Raw genomic sequence first — 17,514 nt, 5'->3', positions numbered from 1 at the left:
CCTTCCTGTGCTGCAGCTTATAGGTCATCAGTGATTTAGCAGGAACAACTTAAGAACTTCAGATACAGTCAACAAGGAAAGAACAGTCAACTCAGTGTGCATGTAACTTTCCTGTAGTAAATGTAAAATCCTCCATATTGTATATTTTCAGCTGGAAACGGATTGGAACGCTGGAACATCAGCCTTCTAAATGTCACAGGAAAGTTACTACTGTCTCATAGCCCAGGTCCTGAGTGGAATGATTCGACAAAGCAAAGCTGTACAAAAATAAATAAATAAATTGATCTGTATAGGTGTCATTTTGCGTGACGTGGGTGAGGGTCTTCATTTTAAAGGTTAAACATAAACCACATACAACAAGTTCACCATTATCATTTTTCTGCTTTCCTTGTTTTTGAGCTGAACAATTTTTTAAAATTGAATCCACGCCTTCAGCGTGCGTCTAACGCATTGCTGTTAGAACTAGAAATTGAACCTGCATCTCTACCATCAGAGCCCACAGAGATTTGCTTAGAACAGTGATGGGATAGGGAGAGGTAAATATGAAGATGGAAGTCAAGCAAGACTGAGGCATAATGTTCTTCCTGTAACATTTCATCCTGTTTTGATAATTTGATTACTGACCTCATGACTGGGGAATCGAATACTTTCCTTCTCCTGAAACTAGCTTCAAATCTGTGTTTGTATTTATACTGCAAGCTGTTTTCTTCTGTCAGGTCATATAGCCAATGATACAAAATGAAACCGAAACAAAACACACACACACACACCAAAATGACCAGAAAGTGTCAAAATGTCTAAAACCCAAACCTGGCCTTTTGTTGATCTGGTGTTGTTGATGGTGTCCATGCCAAGAAATTTTTTTCAGTAAGTATTCCTAACAAAGTAGAGACGCTAGTTTGATTTTAACAGTCAATTATTCTGAAAATAAAAGAGTGATAGACAGGTGTGTATGTATACGTGTACAAAATTTAACACCACTAAAGTATAATAAGCGATGAACCCTAAAGAGTGTGAAGAAAGAAAAATCTCTCCTATGTATGTACTTTATGATTTTAAAGTCAGGACAAAAAGTAATCGTCGTCGTATTTATCTGTTTAGAACAGAATTATTGTTCACAGTTGCATCATTGTGGTTTTCATCTTTCTTTATTTTCAGGTAAATAGCAAAGACCTCACCTAACAGTTAGAGTAATGCAGTAATTATGAAACAAATAGACATACACTCGCATGCACGCGCGCACACACATTTCTTTACATGCTCGCTCGATTTAAAGAAAAAGTGGGAGACAGGATATGTGGAGACACTATTTTTTTAATAAGAATAATAATAATAAGTGGGAATTTATAAAGCACAATATCTCAGCCAAAAGAGGACTGATTGCGTCATAAAATAGTAAAAAAGATGTAGAATGAGATCACAAAATAGTACTAAAGACGTAGAGCAACTTAACAAAAAAACAAAAACAACAAAAAAAAAAAAATCAACAAAGATGGAGAAAAAGATCACAAAATAGTCACAAAGATGTAGAACAAAATCACAAAATAATAACAAAGATGTAGAGAGGAGAAAAAATCGAGCACTTCGTTCCGGCAGTAAAAGGTGATAACTGTAGACGTAACGGTAACGACTCCAGAGAATGTTTAAACCTATTTCAGACTAAGCTATATCCAGTAGTGGTAATACACAGAATAGGTGTATGCTTAGGCGAAAATTTCAATGTAAATTGTGTTTGAAAGAACTCTCGAAATGATACTGAGTGTCTGATGTGTCCAATGGAGGCAGGCAATCATGTCATCATTCTCTAATACTGAACACCTGCCCTCTGTGGAGGAAAAGCTATGTAAGTGCACTGCCCTCCTTCCCAAGTCCTGAACTTCGCTGACCATCAAGGCCAGTCACTGTTTTCCCACATACCCGTCATCAATTTTCTTCTTGTCGGAGTCGGTAACACTGGTTTTATTCGCAGGATCATAACCACTGTCTTTACTCTCAAAACTGTCATCACTGTCCTTACTCTCAAAACCTTCATCACTATTTTTGTCACCAATTTCTTTATGACTGTTTTTTTCCCCAGCGTCCATATCACAGAATTTTCCTTGATTGGATTTGTTTTTGTGCTCTGATTTCTTCTGCGTAGAGTCTTCTTTACTCCTGCAAATTAAAATATCGATTATAAATGAAGCTTTCCTTCTGTCTTCGAGAAAAAAAAGCACAAAATAAATTAAAAGGCAACATAAAATATGTCATACTAAATGAAAAAGCAGACTGGGATAACTTTTGTGCACAAAAAAGGTAATTAGGGAGCTGGCAGTGGAATGTTTACTCTGTTCGCCTAATTAAAGGAAATAGTTGCAAGTAAACACGCCGTGTGTGCATACTCATTCACAGAAAGCATTTTACCTAAGAAATGGTCTCTTCTCATCGATGAAACTGTTGCCTGAATCTCTTTTACTTCTGAAACAATAACAATACAATTTATATAGACTATAAACCTAAATTAAATAAGGGACATAGTAAACGAAAATGATAAGCCTGTAATAAATACGTTTACAATCATCACCTAATGGCTAATGGTTTCTCTGTACATTGCTGCTTCCATAAGCCATAGTTCTACTTTCTGTCCACAAGAAATTGCGTCATGCGTCAAAAAAGTCGTTATCTTAGTAGTTTGTTTCGGGAGGTCATACTCTGATGCTGCAACTGATAAGAATTCACTACACCATTCATCCATGTATTTGGTAGGTCTGTACCTGTTTGCGTAATTTGTGGTTGAGCTGTCATCAACCTCATCGCCTACAGCACTGCCAACGTTTTTATTCTGAGGTAGGGCATTTTCTTCATCAATAAATCTGCAAAAGTTAACGATGCTTTTGAGAGTGATTTCACACTGTAAATGAGCTCTTCTGATGACCGGAAAGGGAGACAATTTTTAGTAGTAAAAGCACACGTGGATTATTATATTAAATATTCACTGGCTCAGAAATGACAGCAATTTTTGTTAACACATTCCACAACGCAATCAAAACTCACATAAAAAAAAAAATATAAAAAAAGTAAAATAAAGTCCCCTGCCTGTTAAAAAAGTTAACAAAAAGCCACTAAGATATGGTGGACGATTTATGTTTCGTGTCTAAGAGGTGAGTGAATGACAAAAATGGAAACCAGAGCTATATCCCTTTTTATATGATTACAAAGATTGTACTAGTCGGTCCGTTATTTTGCCCTTTTTTCGTCATCAGCTGTTTGATTTACTGACACTTGACACCGACTGACTTACAGCCCATATCATCCGGCACCTACACTTCACCAAATATTTTTTATGTGCCCTCTCTTAGCAGTCTCGTAACTGAAGGTAAACGGTAACAGCTGTGAATAAAAACGAGGTGTACTATTTAAAACCTTATTCTTTATAGGGACTTTGTAAAATATATCAAAACTTACATTTTTAATTTCTTCGGATTTCTCAGACCTGCAACAAATTCAAGCAAAGTCAAGTCCAAAATAGTTTTTCCCATTTTTAATAGATTCCATAAAGCTAAAACTATCCTTATAGCGTTTTTCTTATGATTACAGAAAATTAATGAAGTTATATAGTAATGATTTAGTCAGAGATTTTATTTTAGTGAAACTATCGCCTTTATTTCTAATTAATACTATTAAAATTTTAAACAAGAAAGAACAAGCCTTAAAAATATTGAATTTATTGGTAGGCTTTGATTCTGATAATGTTGTGTGATTATAAAACTGATGAAATGGCGTATTTACATTTGTTTCTCCTGTGTCTCCTGAAGAAAACAATGCTGCTGACCAGGATCAAAGTGATCACCAAAGCTCCAACAACAGTACCGATGATAATTGAAGTATTGTCATCTAAGTGAATAAAACATTTTCTTCATCAGTTGGTTGTATCATTACTCACTATAGAGCTGAACAGGGTTATAACAATGAATGCTATATTAGAAAAAAAGGTTTATCTATAAATATCATTACATAGCAAGCTCGGTGTCATTGATTCACATATCACATTAGTAGTAACACTCTGGCGAAAATGGTTTAATTAAACAGGATTGCAATCTTTATAGTGCCTATTACACATATGACTGAAAAGAGCTAATAAAAAATTAATATAAATGACAAAACTTGCCATTTCAAACAAAATAATGATCAAAATATTTGTAGATAAGAAAATTCTTTACGAGGTCTACAACAAAATAAGAAAAGGTTGACAAAAATGTGTTCTAGAAGCACCATTCTCTTTAATATTACCCCTTTATTACTACTAACTTTATTAATGGATTTCAATAACGTAAAATAAATTGTAAAAAAATGGCTGGTTAATTTTGTAAATTAGTTATTACTGTAAAATACTAGCCTGGGCTGATGCTTCCAAAATCCCCTGATGATGAACTGTCGGTTGCTAAAAACAAAAACAAAAACAAAAAAATTTCTGGTGTATTTGGATATAAATATTTGACATTTATGATATCTTTAATGTCTGTTACGAACACAACGATGTAGACATGCAAACTCTGTGTACACGCAAGATCTGTTATAGGATTTCACGTTATCTTTTGCAGGGACCTAGCAAACACGCAAGATTCGTGTTTGCTGGGGAGTTTGGTCATCTTTTTGTGAGTGAAGTCAAAAGAGTTATTCTATTGATCATACAAGATACACATATTTTAACTCTAAGCATATGTCACCTATTAATGCTGAAAACATGAGCTGTTATAATTTCTAAGCAAAATAGTCACTCTGTAAGCTGAATAAATATTGTTGTCTTTTCTCTATATCTCAAATATCACAAGAATGGGATCGCACTTTGTCGATCCTGACATTTCGGACCAGTGTCCGATTACTAACAGAAAAAAGATCAAAACATTTACAACTTACGTTGAAAGGTATTCTGATTTGCGACCACACACTTTCATGAATTCTCTCGCTTGGCGACATGACAACGGCCGTACACACAGTAAGCCTGTCTGTGGACAGTGCTGAAGGAGAAAGGAGAGGGGGCCAGCTTCTGACATTGCCAGCAGACGGCGACAAACGTGTTGCTTCCATTACTCCTCGAAAGCTGGTGCTGATCTCCATCACATTAGGCTGATAAACACGATGTTGTTACTTCCATTACTCATCAGAAGCTGGTTCTGATTACGTAGACACATAAGGCTGATAAACACGATGTTGTCACGTCGATTCCTCCTTAGAAGATGGTTCTGATTACACAGACATGTACCGCTGCTAAACACGATGTTGTTACTTTTAATTACCCCCGAAAGCTAATTCTGATTACAGAGACACGTAAGGCTGATAAACACAATGTTGTTACTTCTAATTACCCCCGAAAGCTGATTCTGATAACACAGACATGTAAGGCTGATAAACACGATGTTGTTACGTCGATTCCTCCTTAGAGGATGGTTCAGATTAAACCATCCCGTCAGGCTGATAAACATGATGTTGACACTTCCAATACTCCTGAAGTACACGTATGACTGGTTGCGAGCGCGAACACATCCGCATGCCACCACACCGGAAAGCACTTTTCCACCTTCTTCAAGCCATAAGAATAGGCCAACAATTTTCACATTTATTTCTTCTGCCATGTAGTCGGCACAGACCATTATTCTGTGTGTTAGGCCCTTCGCCCCTCCTGGTGCATAGGCCATCGACGACAGTCCTCCAACGCCTCCTGTCCTGGGCTACCGTCACCAGTTGCCCCCATCCGAGTCCGGTGAGCTTGGTGTCGGCGGCGAGGTCCCGTCTCCAGGTGTTTCTCGGCCTTCCTCGCTTTCTCTTTCTGTGTGTAGTGTAGCAATTTCAACGAAGGCGTTGGCGATGGATTGGACATGTGCTCCGCCAGCAGACAGCAGACCTCTCCACAGTCGCCCTGCGACGGACTCCAGACGACCGAAGAAAACGAGGCCGCCCAAAGGAAACTTGGAGAAGAACAGTGGAAATGGAGATGAATGGAAAGGGCTGGACATGGGGTCACCTAGTGGCTGACTCTGGTTGAGGCCTTATGTGCAACCTGATGCATGAAGACTATTAGTAGTAGTAGTGTCGGCCATCATTACACCGCAACATGACGCCCTTCACAGAGATTTCATCTTTTTCACAAAACGAAAGTTTGAAATTTTACTTACGCATAGCGGTTGTAACCGTGTCCTGCAGCTTGAAATCATCACTAGTAGGTTGACAGATTTCTAGAAGCAAATATAAAGTCTTAGTTTTGGACAACAATAAATTGACCTTTTATATGAACTGAACCATTGACTAACGTTTCCAAAAAAAAAAACCCTTCCAGACCTTGATACATCTTTTGAAGCGATAATCAAGGTAAATCGTTAAACAGCTACTTTGTTTCACAGATAAGAAAGGAAAATAGGAGACACTGATGCAATAACATGTATGGAAAATAAATCATTTCCAACAATTCAGTTGCTTTAAGAGTTTTTTAATATGTGGTCTGGCCCTCGCAAATGTTAATGACTAACACGCACACCTGCCTAGGTAAAGTGCGCCTAGGCTTTAAGGGCTCAAAAACTTCTTTCATAAGTCGAATTAAGACGTGGGACTTTATCATGAAAAAAAGAAAAATTCCGATAAACTTGACAAAAATGCTTTGGAAAGTGTTACATTTTTAAGCAGTAATACTAATGTATAAAAACACTTAAAATTACACAAGCTTAAGTTACTTATGAATCACAATACACTTTAGTAGTGAAGGAAAATAATGAAAAGCAATCAAAATACTCGGGACACAACCAGAGTAATAATTTTTTCTAAAAATTAGTGTTTGATAATGCTTTATTGTGATATGACAACGATATTCCCGGCAGACTGCACAAACATTTGTGGCAGTAAAATAATATTTGTTTATCCTTTACTTAGAAGACACGCAAAGAATTTAACCATCTGTTTTCTAAAAAAGATGTCTTGAAGCCTTCTAAATGTGCAAAGTAGTTTTATATGCACAAAAAACACGAATACCTTTAACATTCAGTGAAACCGAGATTTTTTCTATTGAAAATACTTATTCTGTAACTGCTAGAGGAAGATTCCAACAACTTTGAGTTTGAGAGTTCAAAAGAAGAGCTAAATATTTCCAGAAAAATGTCTAAAAGAACTGTTCAAGGCTGAATTTCTATATCTCTATTCTATCAGATATTTGCAGCATTTAAAATCGCTTACCACTGTATTTCAGGAGCTTATTTAAAGAAGCATTTTCTAATATTGATATATGTCTATAAGGCCAGGTGCATTTTGTTTCACTGAGATTAAAAGTCCTTATTTGTAATTTGCTAATAATTTAAATAGTGAATTGTGTTAATAAAATAGGCTCCGTAAGTCATCAATATATGAAGAATTCAAATATATTTGACTATTATGGATTTTGTGCTCATTCTGCTATAAAAATATATTAACTAGCACGTCAACAATTACCTTTAGGAATCCAAGAGCAGAATGAGTCATTCCTAAAAAGACCCGAGATTTGCCAGTAGAATTTCCCTGGATTTTGTTTCAAGCTGTCAGGTAAGGTGATGAGAGCATATTTATCGTCTGTTTCTCTGACGTTGAAACCACTTTCGGTGAAACATTCGTATTCATTAAACCATTCACATCTGACTACACTTTCTGTAAATATAATCAAAGAAAGAAATTAAAGTGTTTAGTAGAACAATTTTTTTTATTTTGTTGAACCTGAAACTCTATCAATGAAGGAATAAAAGTTTGTTAAGATACATATGATACGACTGGTTTTTAGAGTGTTATCTATTTTGTATGTTGTTTGTGTTTGAATGCCTGAAAAGAGTAACTGCCTAAGAAAAAAAAAGCCGGTGGAGGAGGGGTCACTTTTGACATATTCTGTTCGCACTGCGAAGTTTTGAAAATTCTAAGTACATTGAAGCTTTACGCCTAACAAATTTTTAAAATATCCACACAAAAAGGGTTTAACACATTCTCGCAAAAAAATTATGCGATCTTAATTTCTCTCTCTCACTCATGCTGACGGGCGTCATGGTACTTTGTCCCAAAATAATGGTAACTTTAATCACCGAAATAATCGTTTTTCTCTACTAGATGAAGGAAACCGTATATAAAAACTTGTTTTTGAACGTTAGTTTTATTAAATATCTGCTAGGAATCTCAGAAACTCGAACAAATCGACATCAATATATGCATTTTGCTTGAAACCTGAAGACTTTGTCCACCGCTAGCCGTTTGGTGTCGACTTTTTACAGGCATAATTACCAGATAAGCAGTTATCTATATTTTTGGACACTTCATGATAAATACTTTCAACAAGTATAGGAAAGAACCCTTAAATATCATTAACGTTGATTATACGACCAATGATTCATTTTAAGAGTCAAATTTATGTCATAGTGTAATATACATGCACCTGTGTTTTTGAATTTCAATAACCAGAAATTATGTTTTAATCGCTAAAATACAGAAAAAAAACATTATTTGACGATATTTACCTTTTGTGGGAAATCAGAACAGATGAGTCGTTAATAATATCATAAACATTGGTATAGCATTCATTAACAGACACATACAGTAAATTTGGTAGCCGGTAAAAATGTTGAAAAATTCGAATAGATATATAAATATTGTAAAAGTTTACTTTGCTGTCGAAAATCGGGATGATAAAATATTTCAAAGTCCTTCTTGTGTCCACTTTCTGGAATTGTAAAGTTCATCTTAAGAGAACTGTCACACTGAAAATTGCAGCCCATCTTTAGACTGTCTCCAGGTCTGCAAAAGCAAAAAACACGCATTCTGAAAACATGTGAAAAGACGATTTTAAAATAGTTTTATGAATATAACTGTAAATGACTATAAAATTATCTTTTCTAAAAAAAGCCTTCTAGTACATATAAGTGGCCTACTTGAAATACTTGTTGTTTTACTTATTGCCAAACTAATTCCATAATTAAGATAATAAGCACTCCCTCTAATCGTATAAACTTAAAATATATAGTGGATAGAATATCAAAACACTTTTGAAATATATCAAATACACAAATATACAAATATGAAACGTTCGGGAACTTATTGTATAATTTTTAGTCTAATTGTTAAGCTTACCTGTATAACAGTGAAAAGAAATTTACAAAGATAAAGGTCACAGGCTACTTTTAATAGACTTCGCATGCCCTATGAAAATGGGCGTAAGCCTTTCCTTCAACCTAACACTGAGTTTGCTTACTGCGTGAAACGTTTGGTCTAGTTATTAGGCTTAGGCCGAAAGGACATTGAAAAGAGGGTACACACTATAGACTTAATAGACTTCTTCCCTGGTCAATCTAAATTGGCTTAAGCCCTCCGTTCTCTGAGCTAGACAATTTACCCGGAGACTAAATATCTACGTTTTAGCTTAATAACATATTAAGACAAGTGTGAACCCTGTGAAGAAACAAGAGTTGTACAAGCATGCGCAGGTAAAGACATCAGCTCGGGTATGCGCACGTGCAAGTCTCAAATCACTTGCCAAAAAACTGCAAAACACATCTGACTAAACTTGTTTAGCTCTTTCCAAACAATCCTTGCTCCCACTGCGAACAAGTGTTTTCATCTATTTCAAAGAGAGATTTTGTAGAGAGATAATATTTTCTAACAATGCTAATAAAAGTTATCCAGCTTCTTTATACTCTACGACCTTGTTCAGTGTCAAAAGGCCAAATTGATAAAATTGTTAAGATTACTAGCATTGGAATGTACACCTTTGTGGTATTCTACTGCCAAACACCATGCAACTTTCCATGTTCACAATCAGACTACCTTTCAAGCTGCTGATAGGCGTTCTAAAGTACAGCATATCAGTGAAGCAGTTCGATTAAACCTTTTCCCGTTTCAGTATAAGAACGATGGTCCAGCATTTGTGTCATGTAGAAGAAAAAAAAGTTGATATTTTCCCTCATCACATCGGCAAAAAAATATACGCTTGCTTATACTCTCTGTTCCCTCTATCTAACGACTGTATGATAAAAATTACTTAACGGCTTCTCTTTAAAGGCACGCATTAAGTTATTAAAGTGCAATTTGCTTGGTGTAATCCTTGCTCGAGCTACATGATGTATAATGCAGCTACCGGTAAAAAATATGCTTTCAGGAATAATTCTGTTAATCTCCAGCTGTATGTCTTAACTATAATACGAAACTTATTTTAAAATAAATGTTTATAAAACTGCATCGTGCAGTCAATAATATTAACGACCAATCTATATTCATTTCGCAAAGAGGATTAGACTTGAATTAACTTACCGCTATCCACTTGTTCTGTAATCCTCTATGAGAGTGGGCTTAGGCCACTTCAATTTCTAGTCACGTGACAAATGACTCATTGATGGCAGGTTCAGCTTGCCTTACCAAACACAAAATAAAATAGTTGCTTATTTACACGCTCCCGAAAGGCAATATTAATTACATATATTCACATTATGTACGTAAACAATTTTTTAAAAAAAACCCAGAAAGGTGGAGACAAATGCCAGCTCTTCTGAGGCAGCTTAATAAGTTATTTTGATACTGTTTTGATGCTGCTAAGGTGTATATTCTCCCTTTCTCAGTCCAGCTGGTTTCTAAATCATTTATTTGTAGATTCTCCACTTAAAAACACATAAAAGATCTAGCCAGGTTTTTCTTAATGAATTTGGAATATTTGTCCCGTTCTTTTCCTTATTTATAAGTTTTCGCCATGTGCTTGTGCCGTTAAAAACATATGATTTCCATCGACATGAAAAGAACATCAACTAGGATTAATTCCCTTTTCCATGTTTTATTTTCATTGGAGGAGCTTTTGAAAAAAGATGGACTAATTATTTATATAGAATTTGAAATTCGTTGAAACATACATCTTCCCCTTTCACTAGAATTTTAGGGAGTGTTCCGCGTTTAATAATAGATCGTTAACACGTGATCCACCCCAGGTTTAATTTGCTGCGATTGCACCAGGCAGTACGAGGAAAAAGAAACAACTCGGCACTACCCGTATCAAACTAGTGAAAGAGTCCAGAGATGTTTCACTGTCGTGTTTGAAACATGCTAGAAGGAGACATGAATTTGGATAAGTTTTGCCTCGTATTTCTGTTCTTGGGAGTAATTATTATACCACAAAAAGAAACTTTTGCTTTTACTTGTAAGTACTACAATTTTTATAAGTTACTAATATTCGAGTGATTTTATGTGTTTGTGTGGGGATAGGCAGTATATCTGTATATGTTTTTTAATAGATGCATCTCGGTATATATATATATGCTATCGTGCAGGCGCGCGTGTAGACATACACCCACACACATTCAATATGAGCAACTTACACGTGTGAACATTGATGAAATAACTACACAACATATACATTGTTAGATTAATGAATGTAGACGTATTTCTAATAACTTCAGAACAAATTAGTTTATACAGATCTTGTTAAATGACTATAGTTCAATATTTTTAACTCACAATTACGCACAACAAAAAAGAAAGTAAAAAGAAATTAGATCATCAGAGTAAATTTTTTTAGGAGCAGAGAAAGGACCTATCGACATCAGTTTTCTGTGACTGTCATAAGCTACAAATAACTTTATACATCGAGTTGTATTACTATTTGCTGATAATCCTGATACCACAGAACATGATATAGAGTTAATTGCCGCCATTCCGCTAAATAAAATAAAAAAATAAAGCTGATTTAATGGGAAACTGCTTATTTTTTCAGGTGGAATAACAACCTTCAGTGAAAGTTTGTCTGAGAGAGAAGGTAGCCTTACAAATATTACATACCTATACAAGGCTACCGACTCCTTAGTATTTTCAGACAAAACCACCTTTGCTTTCCACCTTTGCCGGAATGACCTGCTGACAACTCAATGCACATTTAAATGGAGAGAAAAACTCGACCAAATGGCTGTCAAGAACTGGAGTCCTGGGGATGGAACGTTCTGCTCGTGCGAGCGACATATCATCAGCTCTGAGCAAACATGGGAAATAAAAATTTCACAACTGGTCAGTCGGTCACTAAGTGTGATGCAGCTCTCCTTTGAAGACTATGCCAATAATGAAAAGACAACTCAAGTGATACGCACGATATTTCTCAATGTTCTATGTAAGTAATGAGACTTATTTTAAATCCCTAGTTCTCTAAAATTTTAACTTGTTGAGTCAGATAGTTTTTTTAAAGTAATGAGTTAACAGTATTCTTTAATGGAAAAAAGGGCAGAATATTATCTGTCTTGTATAAAGTAATGTTAAAATCTAACCATTCCTTTTATGTAATTATTTCACATCTTAATGGTGATTGAAAGCATCATACATGTCAGTAGAATTGGCAAATTGTTTTATAAGAAAAACTCTAGTAACGATGCATGATTGGTAAGAACAGGTCTGACGGGCTGCTAATTGATGAATGGATGCCTATGTGTGTTTATATATTTACCATTTATAGATATATGCATACGCGTGTGCATATGCATGTGTGTTCATGTGTTCAATCCAGATCCGTCTAAAGTCACAAGTCTGACTGTAGACGGACACGAAGTGAATGGCACTCATTTCATCAACGAGGGTCAGGAGGTCACTATCTCCTGCTCCTTTGACCCTGGAAACCCGCCTGTCGACTTCCGTCTGGTGGACAAAACTAGGGAACTTGCTGTAGGTGAAGGTCGTCTTAACTATCCACTCTCAATCCAGTGTGAAGATAACTGGCCGAGAGTTAACTGTGAAGGAAACGGGTCGAAAGAGAACAGAACTGTGTCTTTTCTTCTCAAATGTAAGTGAAAATAATAATGAGAAGTATTTGTATGTGACAGTTACTGTGTATGAAAGAGAGAGAAAGAGTAAGTGTGTGGCAGAATGAAAACTACTTTAATAGAAATATTATTCGCTTATTATTTTGGACAAGATGTCAGAGACAATTTATTGAGACAGGTTGTCTGCCGAGACCATGAACCAGCATGACAAATGTTTCAGGCTATTGTTTTGGAACTGGTCTAAGAAAAAATGTTATATTTATGAATTTATTATAATATATGAGAATATTATTAACGTGTATACAAATTATTTAAAATCAGTTCACATTGATTTTCTTGGTCTTTGTTTAATATTTCACAGGTCCTCCTCAGTTTCTCGATGGCGCCATAAAGAACGTTAGTCTTCCAGCGGTTGCCGCAACATTTCGAGTCAAAGCTCACACGACAGCAGTTGAGGGATGTGTCTTGACATCAATGTCTTTAGAAGAGAAGACCACAAGAGCAGTCAAATGTATCCTAAATGGTAATCCGCCTGATCTTGTCTTGAGTCTTTACCTTGATACAGAAACTAGCATTGCCCAAGGCAAATGGAAGTTGATTCTTCTCAATGAAAAAGGCTTTGCCAACACAACGCTGAGTATCATCAAAAGATCAGGTAAGACGACTTTTAAAGTGAAAATCATCATCCACAAAAGAAAACTGTGTTAACATAAGATAACTGATTTATTATCCTAGCAGCAAGTAATCGCAAAAACACAAACTTCAAGCATTTACACATGTGTACCACATTCATAAAGCACAGAAACACTAAAATACACAATTTAATTGATTATTAGCTCTTGTGTTTGACAAAATATTTTGATTATTTTAATTTCATTATCAAAACAGTATATCCCCTTTCCATTTACTGTCGTGTTATTTTTAAGTGATTTTGAAAAAGTAAATACTTCATTAACCTTATGCATAAAGTCTAAGAAGAATCAAACGCATTTTCATAATTAAATGTTAGTTACAAGCCCGGCATTTTAAGTGATATTTTAGCAATTTAAAATTTCCTTAGTAAGAATTATATATAATATATAGAGAGAATTTTGTCTAATCAGAGTGTAGACTTTTTCTGTATGCTTATTCAAATGCTTACCTTATGAAAAATTTATGTATATGACACAACTTATTATTGTTTGATCAAAAAGAATTCAAAGCACGCAGCATCTTTCCTTGCGTTTTCAGTATTGCTTTAAGTGCGTGGGTTGCCCCTTGTCATTATTTTTCTTGAAGACATTCCCTGCATCATTTACTTCTATATCTAGTGATTGTATTTGAGTTGCTATAGATTTCGTTGTTGGCAACTTGCTTAACTTTAAACAGGTTTTAATACTAATACTAACGCTTGTCTGCAGTCTTCGTCTATCCCTCGGGTCCCATTGGCAGTCTGAAATGTAGATATGTAGGTAAATTAGTATTTAGAAGTGCGCTCTTAACAGGCGAACTGTATTTCTCGTCGTCTTCATCAGCAACACGTTTACCACCCCGTTTGCATTTAGATAAAAAATGTAAATGCTGCCGCAAAAATTCAAAAATTCCCGAAGTTTTCCCTTCAGATATTAAACATTTGTATCAAACTTTTTTTTCAGGTTCTTAAAATTTGCGATTTTTATTTGCCTTGTAACATTTCTTGCCAATGAATTACATACGAATCCCATAAGGCATCATTGATTCAGTGGCTTCTTTACACCACAGATTTACTAATATATGTAAAACGTGAAATTATCGTTACTTCGATGCGTCCTCGCGTGGCCAGTCAAAACATTTTTTGCTTACTGTGTGTCCCCGTGACTTGATTCACTTCCAGAATACCAAAAAAAAAAAAAATCTGAACATTACGAATGAATTCAGATGAAATCTGTACCGTGATAGGTCTTTGAATTGAGAATGAAGCTGATGGCTGTATACTGTCTGTACATTCACCACAGCCTTGACAGAAACTAAGACTAGGAGGATGAGGAAAATGGAGTTCGGACATTTCGTTGCAATCTGCACTGCCAATTATTTATTTAATATATACACAGAAATAATTTCATTACCATTTGACGGAGACCCAAACTACTTGTATCTTTACTCCTAACTGTGTGTTAAATGTCTGTATGAGTATGTATGCCTGCCCTTGTGAGCGAAGAAAAATTTCTGTCCTGGGTATCCTCGACAGACAATAAAGTTTGTTTTGATTTTTTTTTATTTTTATTTGAAATGCTTCTGTTGTTCATTAATCTCATTATTTTATGACACAAGTGGAAACGGTTTCACACAATTTGGAAAGACAGAAAGAAAAGGATGAAGCAGACTAAACCTCTACGATGTAAAGATTGCTAGCACCTTATGTTATTTTATATTTTACAAATATATTTGACTGAAGAAAAGTTGCTGAAAGTGTGAGATACAGGATGTCTAATATGAAGGTAAGTAGCAGTTAAGTCTATATACAAGAAAGTAGAATGTCTGCCTCTCTTCAGATAAGATGTTTCCTATCTCGAGAGAACAGTGAAGCAGATTGGTTTTCAGTTTAATCGGGTTTCTGAACTTCTTCTGTCAGCGCTAGATATGACAAATCAAAACTTGATACTTTTCATTGCTTCCTTCTTATCTTTCTTTCTAATTTCTTCCTTGTTTTCGTTCTTGAAGGTTAGGGCTGACAGAATAGAGAGATTATTTTGCTGCTGTTCATGTGCTTCACCGGGTCGGGGGGATAGGATGAAGGGACGGACAAGACAGTTTGGTTCTGTTATGAGGTCCTGACAAGACTTGTTAAACGAGTATAATTATTCATGTTAAAGCTTGTTGAGATGAATTCGTTTCAGTTTTTTTTAATTTTTTGATTATGCAAGCTTTTGAACTGATTGTAATTAAAGAATGCTGACTAGTACAGTGAATAGTAAATCTGAATTATTGTTTCTTTTTAAGAAATGTATTTCAGGGTTTTCTTTTCTTTATTTTATCTGTGTTCTTCGTGTATTGGATCTTGCTAAATTTTATGTTCTTTTATGTTGGAGATCTTGACGGCGGAGGCTTCAAAGAACACGGTCTACAGAAGTAACTACAAACAAAGGTTTTATCGTAAAAGGGAGACTTACTATAATTTTATGTGTATGATTGTGAATTAGGTTAATCCTGTTTGTTGAAAACGTTTCATATTATATTTACTTTTTTTCAAACTCATATTTTTGTTGGTGCATTGTATCTCGTCCAAAAGTTGCATGTGACACGCAGCACGCCTAAGTGAGATGAAGATTACTATGTGACTTTAGTACTTCTCAAACCAAAGAGTACATGAAGACTAAAAGCAGTTAGTTGGACTAAAAATACACTAAACTAAAGTAGCCCGCCCCGTCCGAACGTATTATAGGAGGCATTCTATTTATAAGTGACCCACCTTGTAGTTTTTTTCTTTTTTTGATATCCCGTTTGTAAAGTCTGTCCACGGCAAAAAAAATGCATTAACTTTTAAACACTAAACGGTCACCGAAAAATAGGGGAAGAACATTATTTAGATTATTTTGAAGGGGACAACTCCGCGTCTATTCGTGTGCTCTCCATAGCGACCGGTTCTTGTCAAAGAATGAATGACTGTTGACTAACTTGCGACCACACTTGTCCACATCTCTTCTTTCCAGTGACTTAAGCACTGACTGCAAGAGGCAGGTGTTGTTTACTGTCTGAATCATTTATATAAGGAAGTAGGTAAGATGTTTCAACGAATACTAATTATTACAGATGTGTACTTGAGAATTCCTTTATCAGAACCAAATCATCCTTTAGTAACTAAGATCAATTCTGTAAAACCCGTTATAGTTTATTTTTGTAATACATGAAACACTTCTTTATTACAGTTAATTTTCATTCACATTATGTCAAACAAGTCATCGTCAACAACAATATTACTATTTAGTAACTAAGTCCAAGCATTAAGTCCTCACAGCAGGCACACGTTGTTGTGTTCAATCTTCTTAAATTTGGAATCTATTAGTATACACTATATTGTGAAATAATATGCCTGTATGATTAAAAGAAAGTTAACCTCAGGTAAAAATACGCATTAATCAAGATGATTGTGAAATCTTAATGGTAGATGAAGTATTTGTAGATGACTTTATCATGCGATAAAGGCTGTTGCTTGTATCGAGATGAAGTTATCTTGTTATTGAGGTTTTCATCACTAACAAGGGAATAAACAAAACTGTTGATAACTCTGTCCTGTACTACTTTCTTCTCTTACATCTCAATATCACAAGGAAATGTTCACTTTCGTAACGCCCAACTCTTTAGTGAAGGAAACCAGGAGTAGTTCAGAGCTCTAGTATATCCATAGTTTCCTCGTCTCTAAAGTTTGCGATGACTACAAGCCGCCTACCACTTGAGATACTCCTTAAACGTGTATACTTTCCTCACCGAAACTTTGAATTAACAATTTCTGGATAAATTCTTCCCTTAATATTTCCTTTTCCAAAGCACCTGTGACTGGTGTATCGAGTCTCACTTGACATTGTCCATTGACCTCAATCAAGAGCAAATAAAGTAAAATTTGTTTATGAAAACAATTTCCTCTGCGCTTTTAAAGAAATTAATTACCTCAGTCGCGGTTTATGAGGACAAAAGTAGAGTAGACAGACTAAAGAAAATGGATAGAAGAAGAGACAAACGCAACAAATGGTGTACAAATAGCAGTGAAATGCCTCTCTATCAAACATCCACAGTGAAGAGA

General features: G+C 35.3%; 2 protein-coding genes across 3 annotated transcripts; one reads left to right on the top strand and one right to left on the bottom strand.

The window, feature by feature from the left end:
• Nucleotides 1–1,437: 1,437 nt before the first annotated feature.
• LOC112568712 lies at nt 1,438–11,812 on the bottom strand. 2 transcript variants are annotated; one of them, XM_025246161.1, is made up of 11 exons: nt 11,794–11,812; nt 10,282–10,381; nt 8,642–8,772; nt 7,453–7,644; nt 6,153–6,212; nt 4,376–4,420; nt 3,769–3,873; nt 3,445–3,472; nt 2,754–2,852; nt 2,404–2,457; nt 1,438–2,154 (listed from the first exon to the last, which is right to left on the bottom strand). In XM_025246161.1, the coding sequence occupies exons 3-11, from the start codon at nt 8,751–8,753 to the stop codon at nt 1,899–1,901; spliced, it is 951 nt and encodes a 316-aa protein (XP_025101946.1). In that variant the 5' UTR covers nt 8,754–8,772; nt 10,282–10,381; nt 11,794–11,812; the 3' UTR covers nt 1,438–1,898. The 2 variants fall into 2 exon arrangements, with proteins under 2 accessions (XP_025101946.1, XP_025101947.1); XM_025246162.1 differs by lacking the exons at nt 10,282–10,381; nt 11,794–11,812 and adding an exon at nt 9,106–9,219.
• Nucleotides 11,813–11,913: 101 nt separating this feature from the next.
• Nucleotides 11,914–16,198, top strand: LOC112568574. Its single transcript, XM_025245906.1, has 4 exons — nt 11,914–12,115; nt 12,506–12,778; nt 13,120–13,413; nt 15,806–16,198. Exons 1-4 carry the CDS (start codon nt 11,914–11,916, stop codon nt 15,847–15,849), a joined length of 813 nt encoding a protein of 270 aa, XP_025101691.1. The 3' UTR covers nt 15,850–16,198.
• Nucleotides 16,199–17,514: the final 1,316 nt, after the last annotated feature.

This window comes from Pomacea canaliculata, linkage group LG7 (assembly GCF_003073045.1).
Source record: "Pomacea canaliculata isolate SZHN2017 linkage group LG7, ASM307304v1, whole genome shotgun sequence".
Lineage (NCBI taxonomy): Eukaryota > Metazoa > Mollusca > Gastropoda > Architaenioglossa > Ampullariidae > Pomacea > Pomacea canaliculata.
Note: the sequence above shows the minus strand (reverse complement) of the source record. Positions and strands in the feature narration are given on the sequence as shown.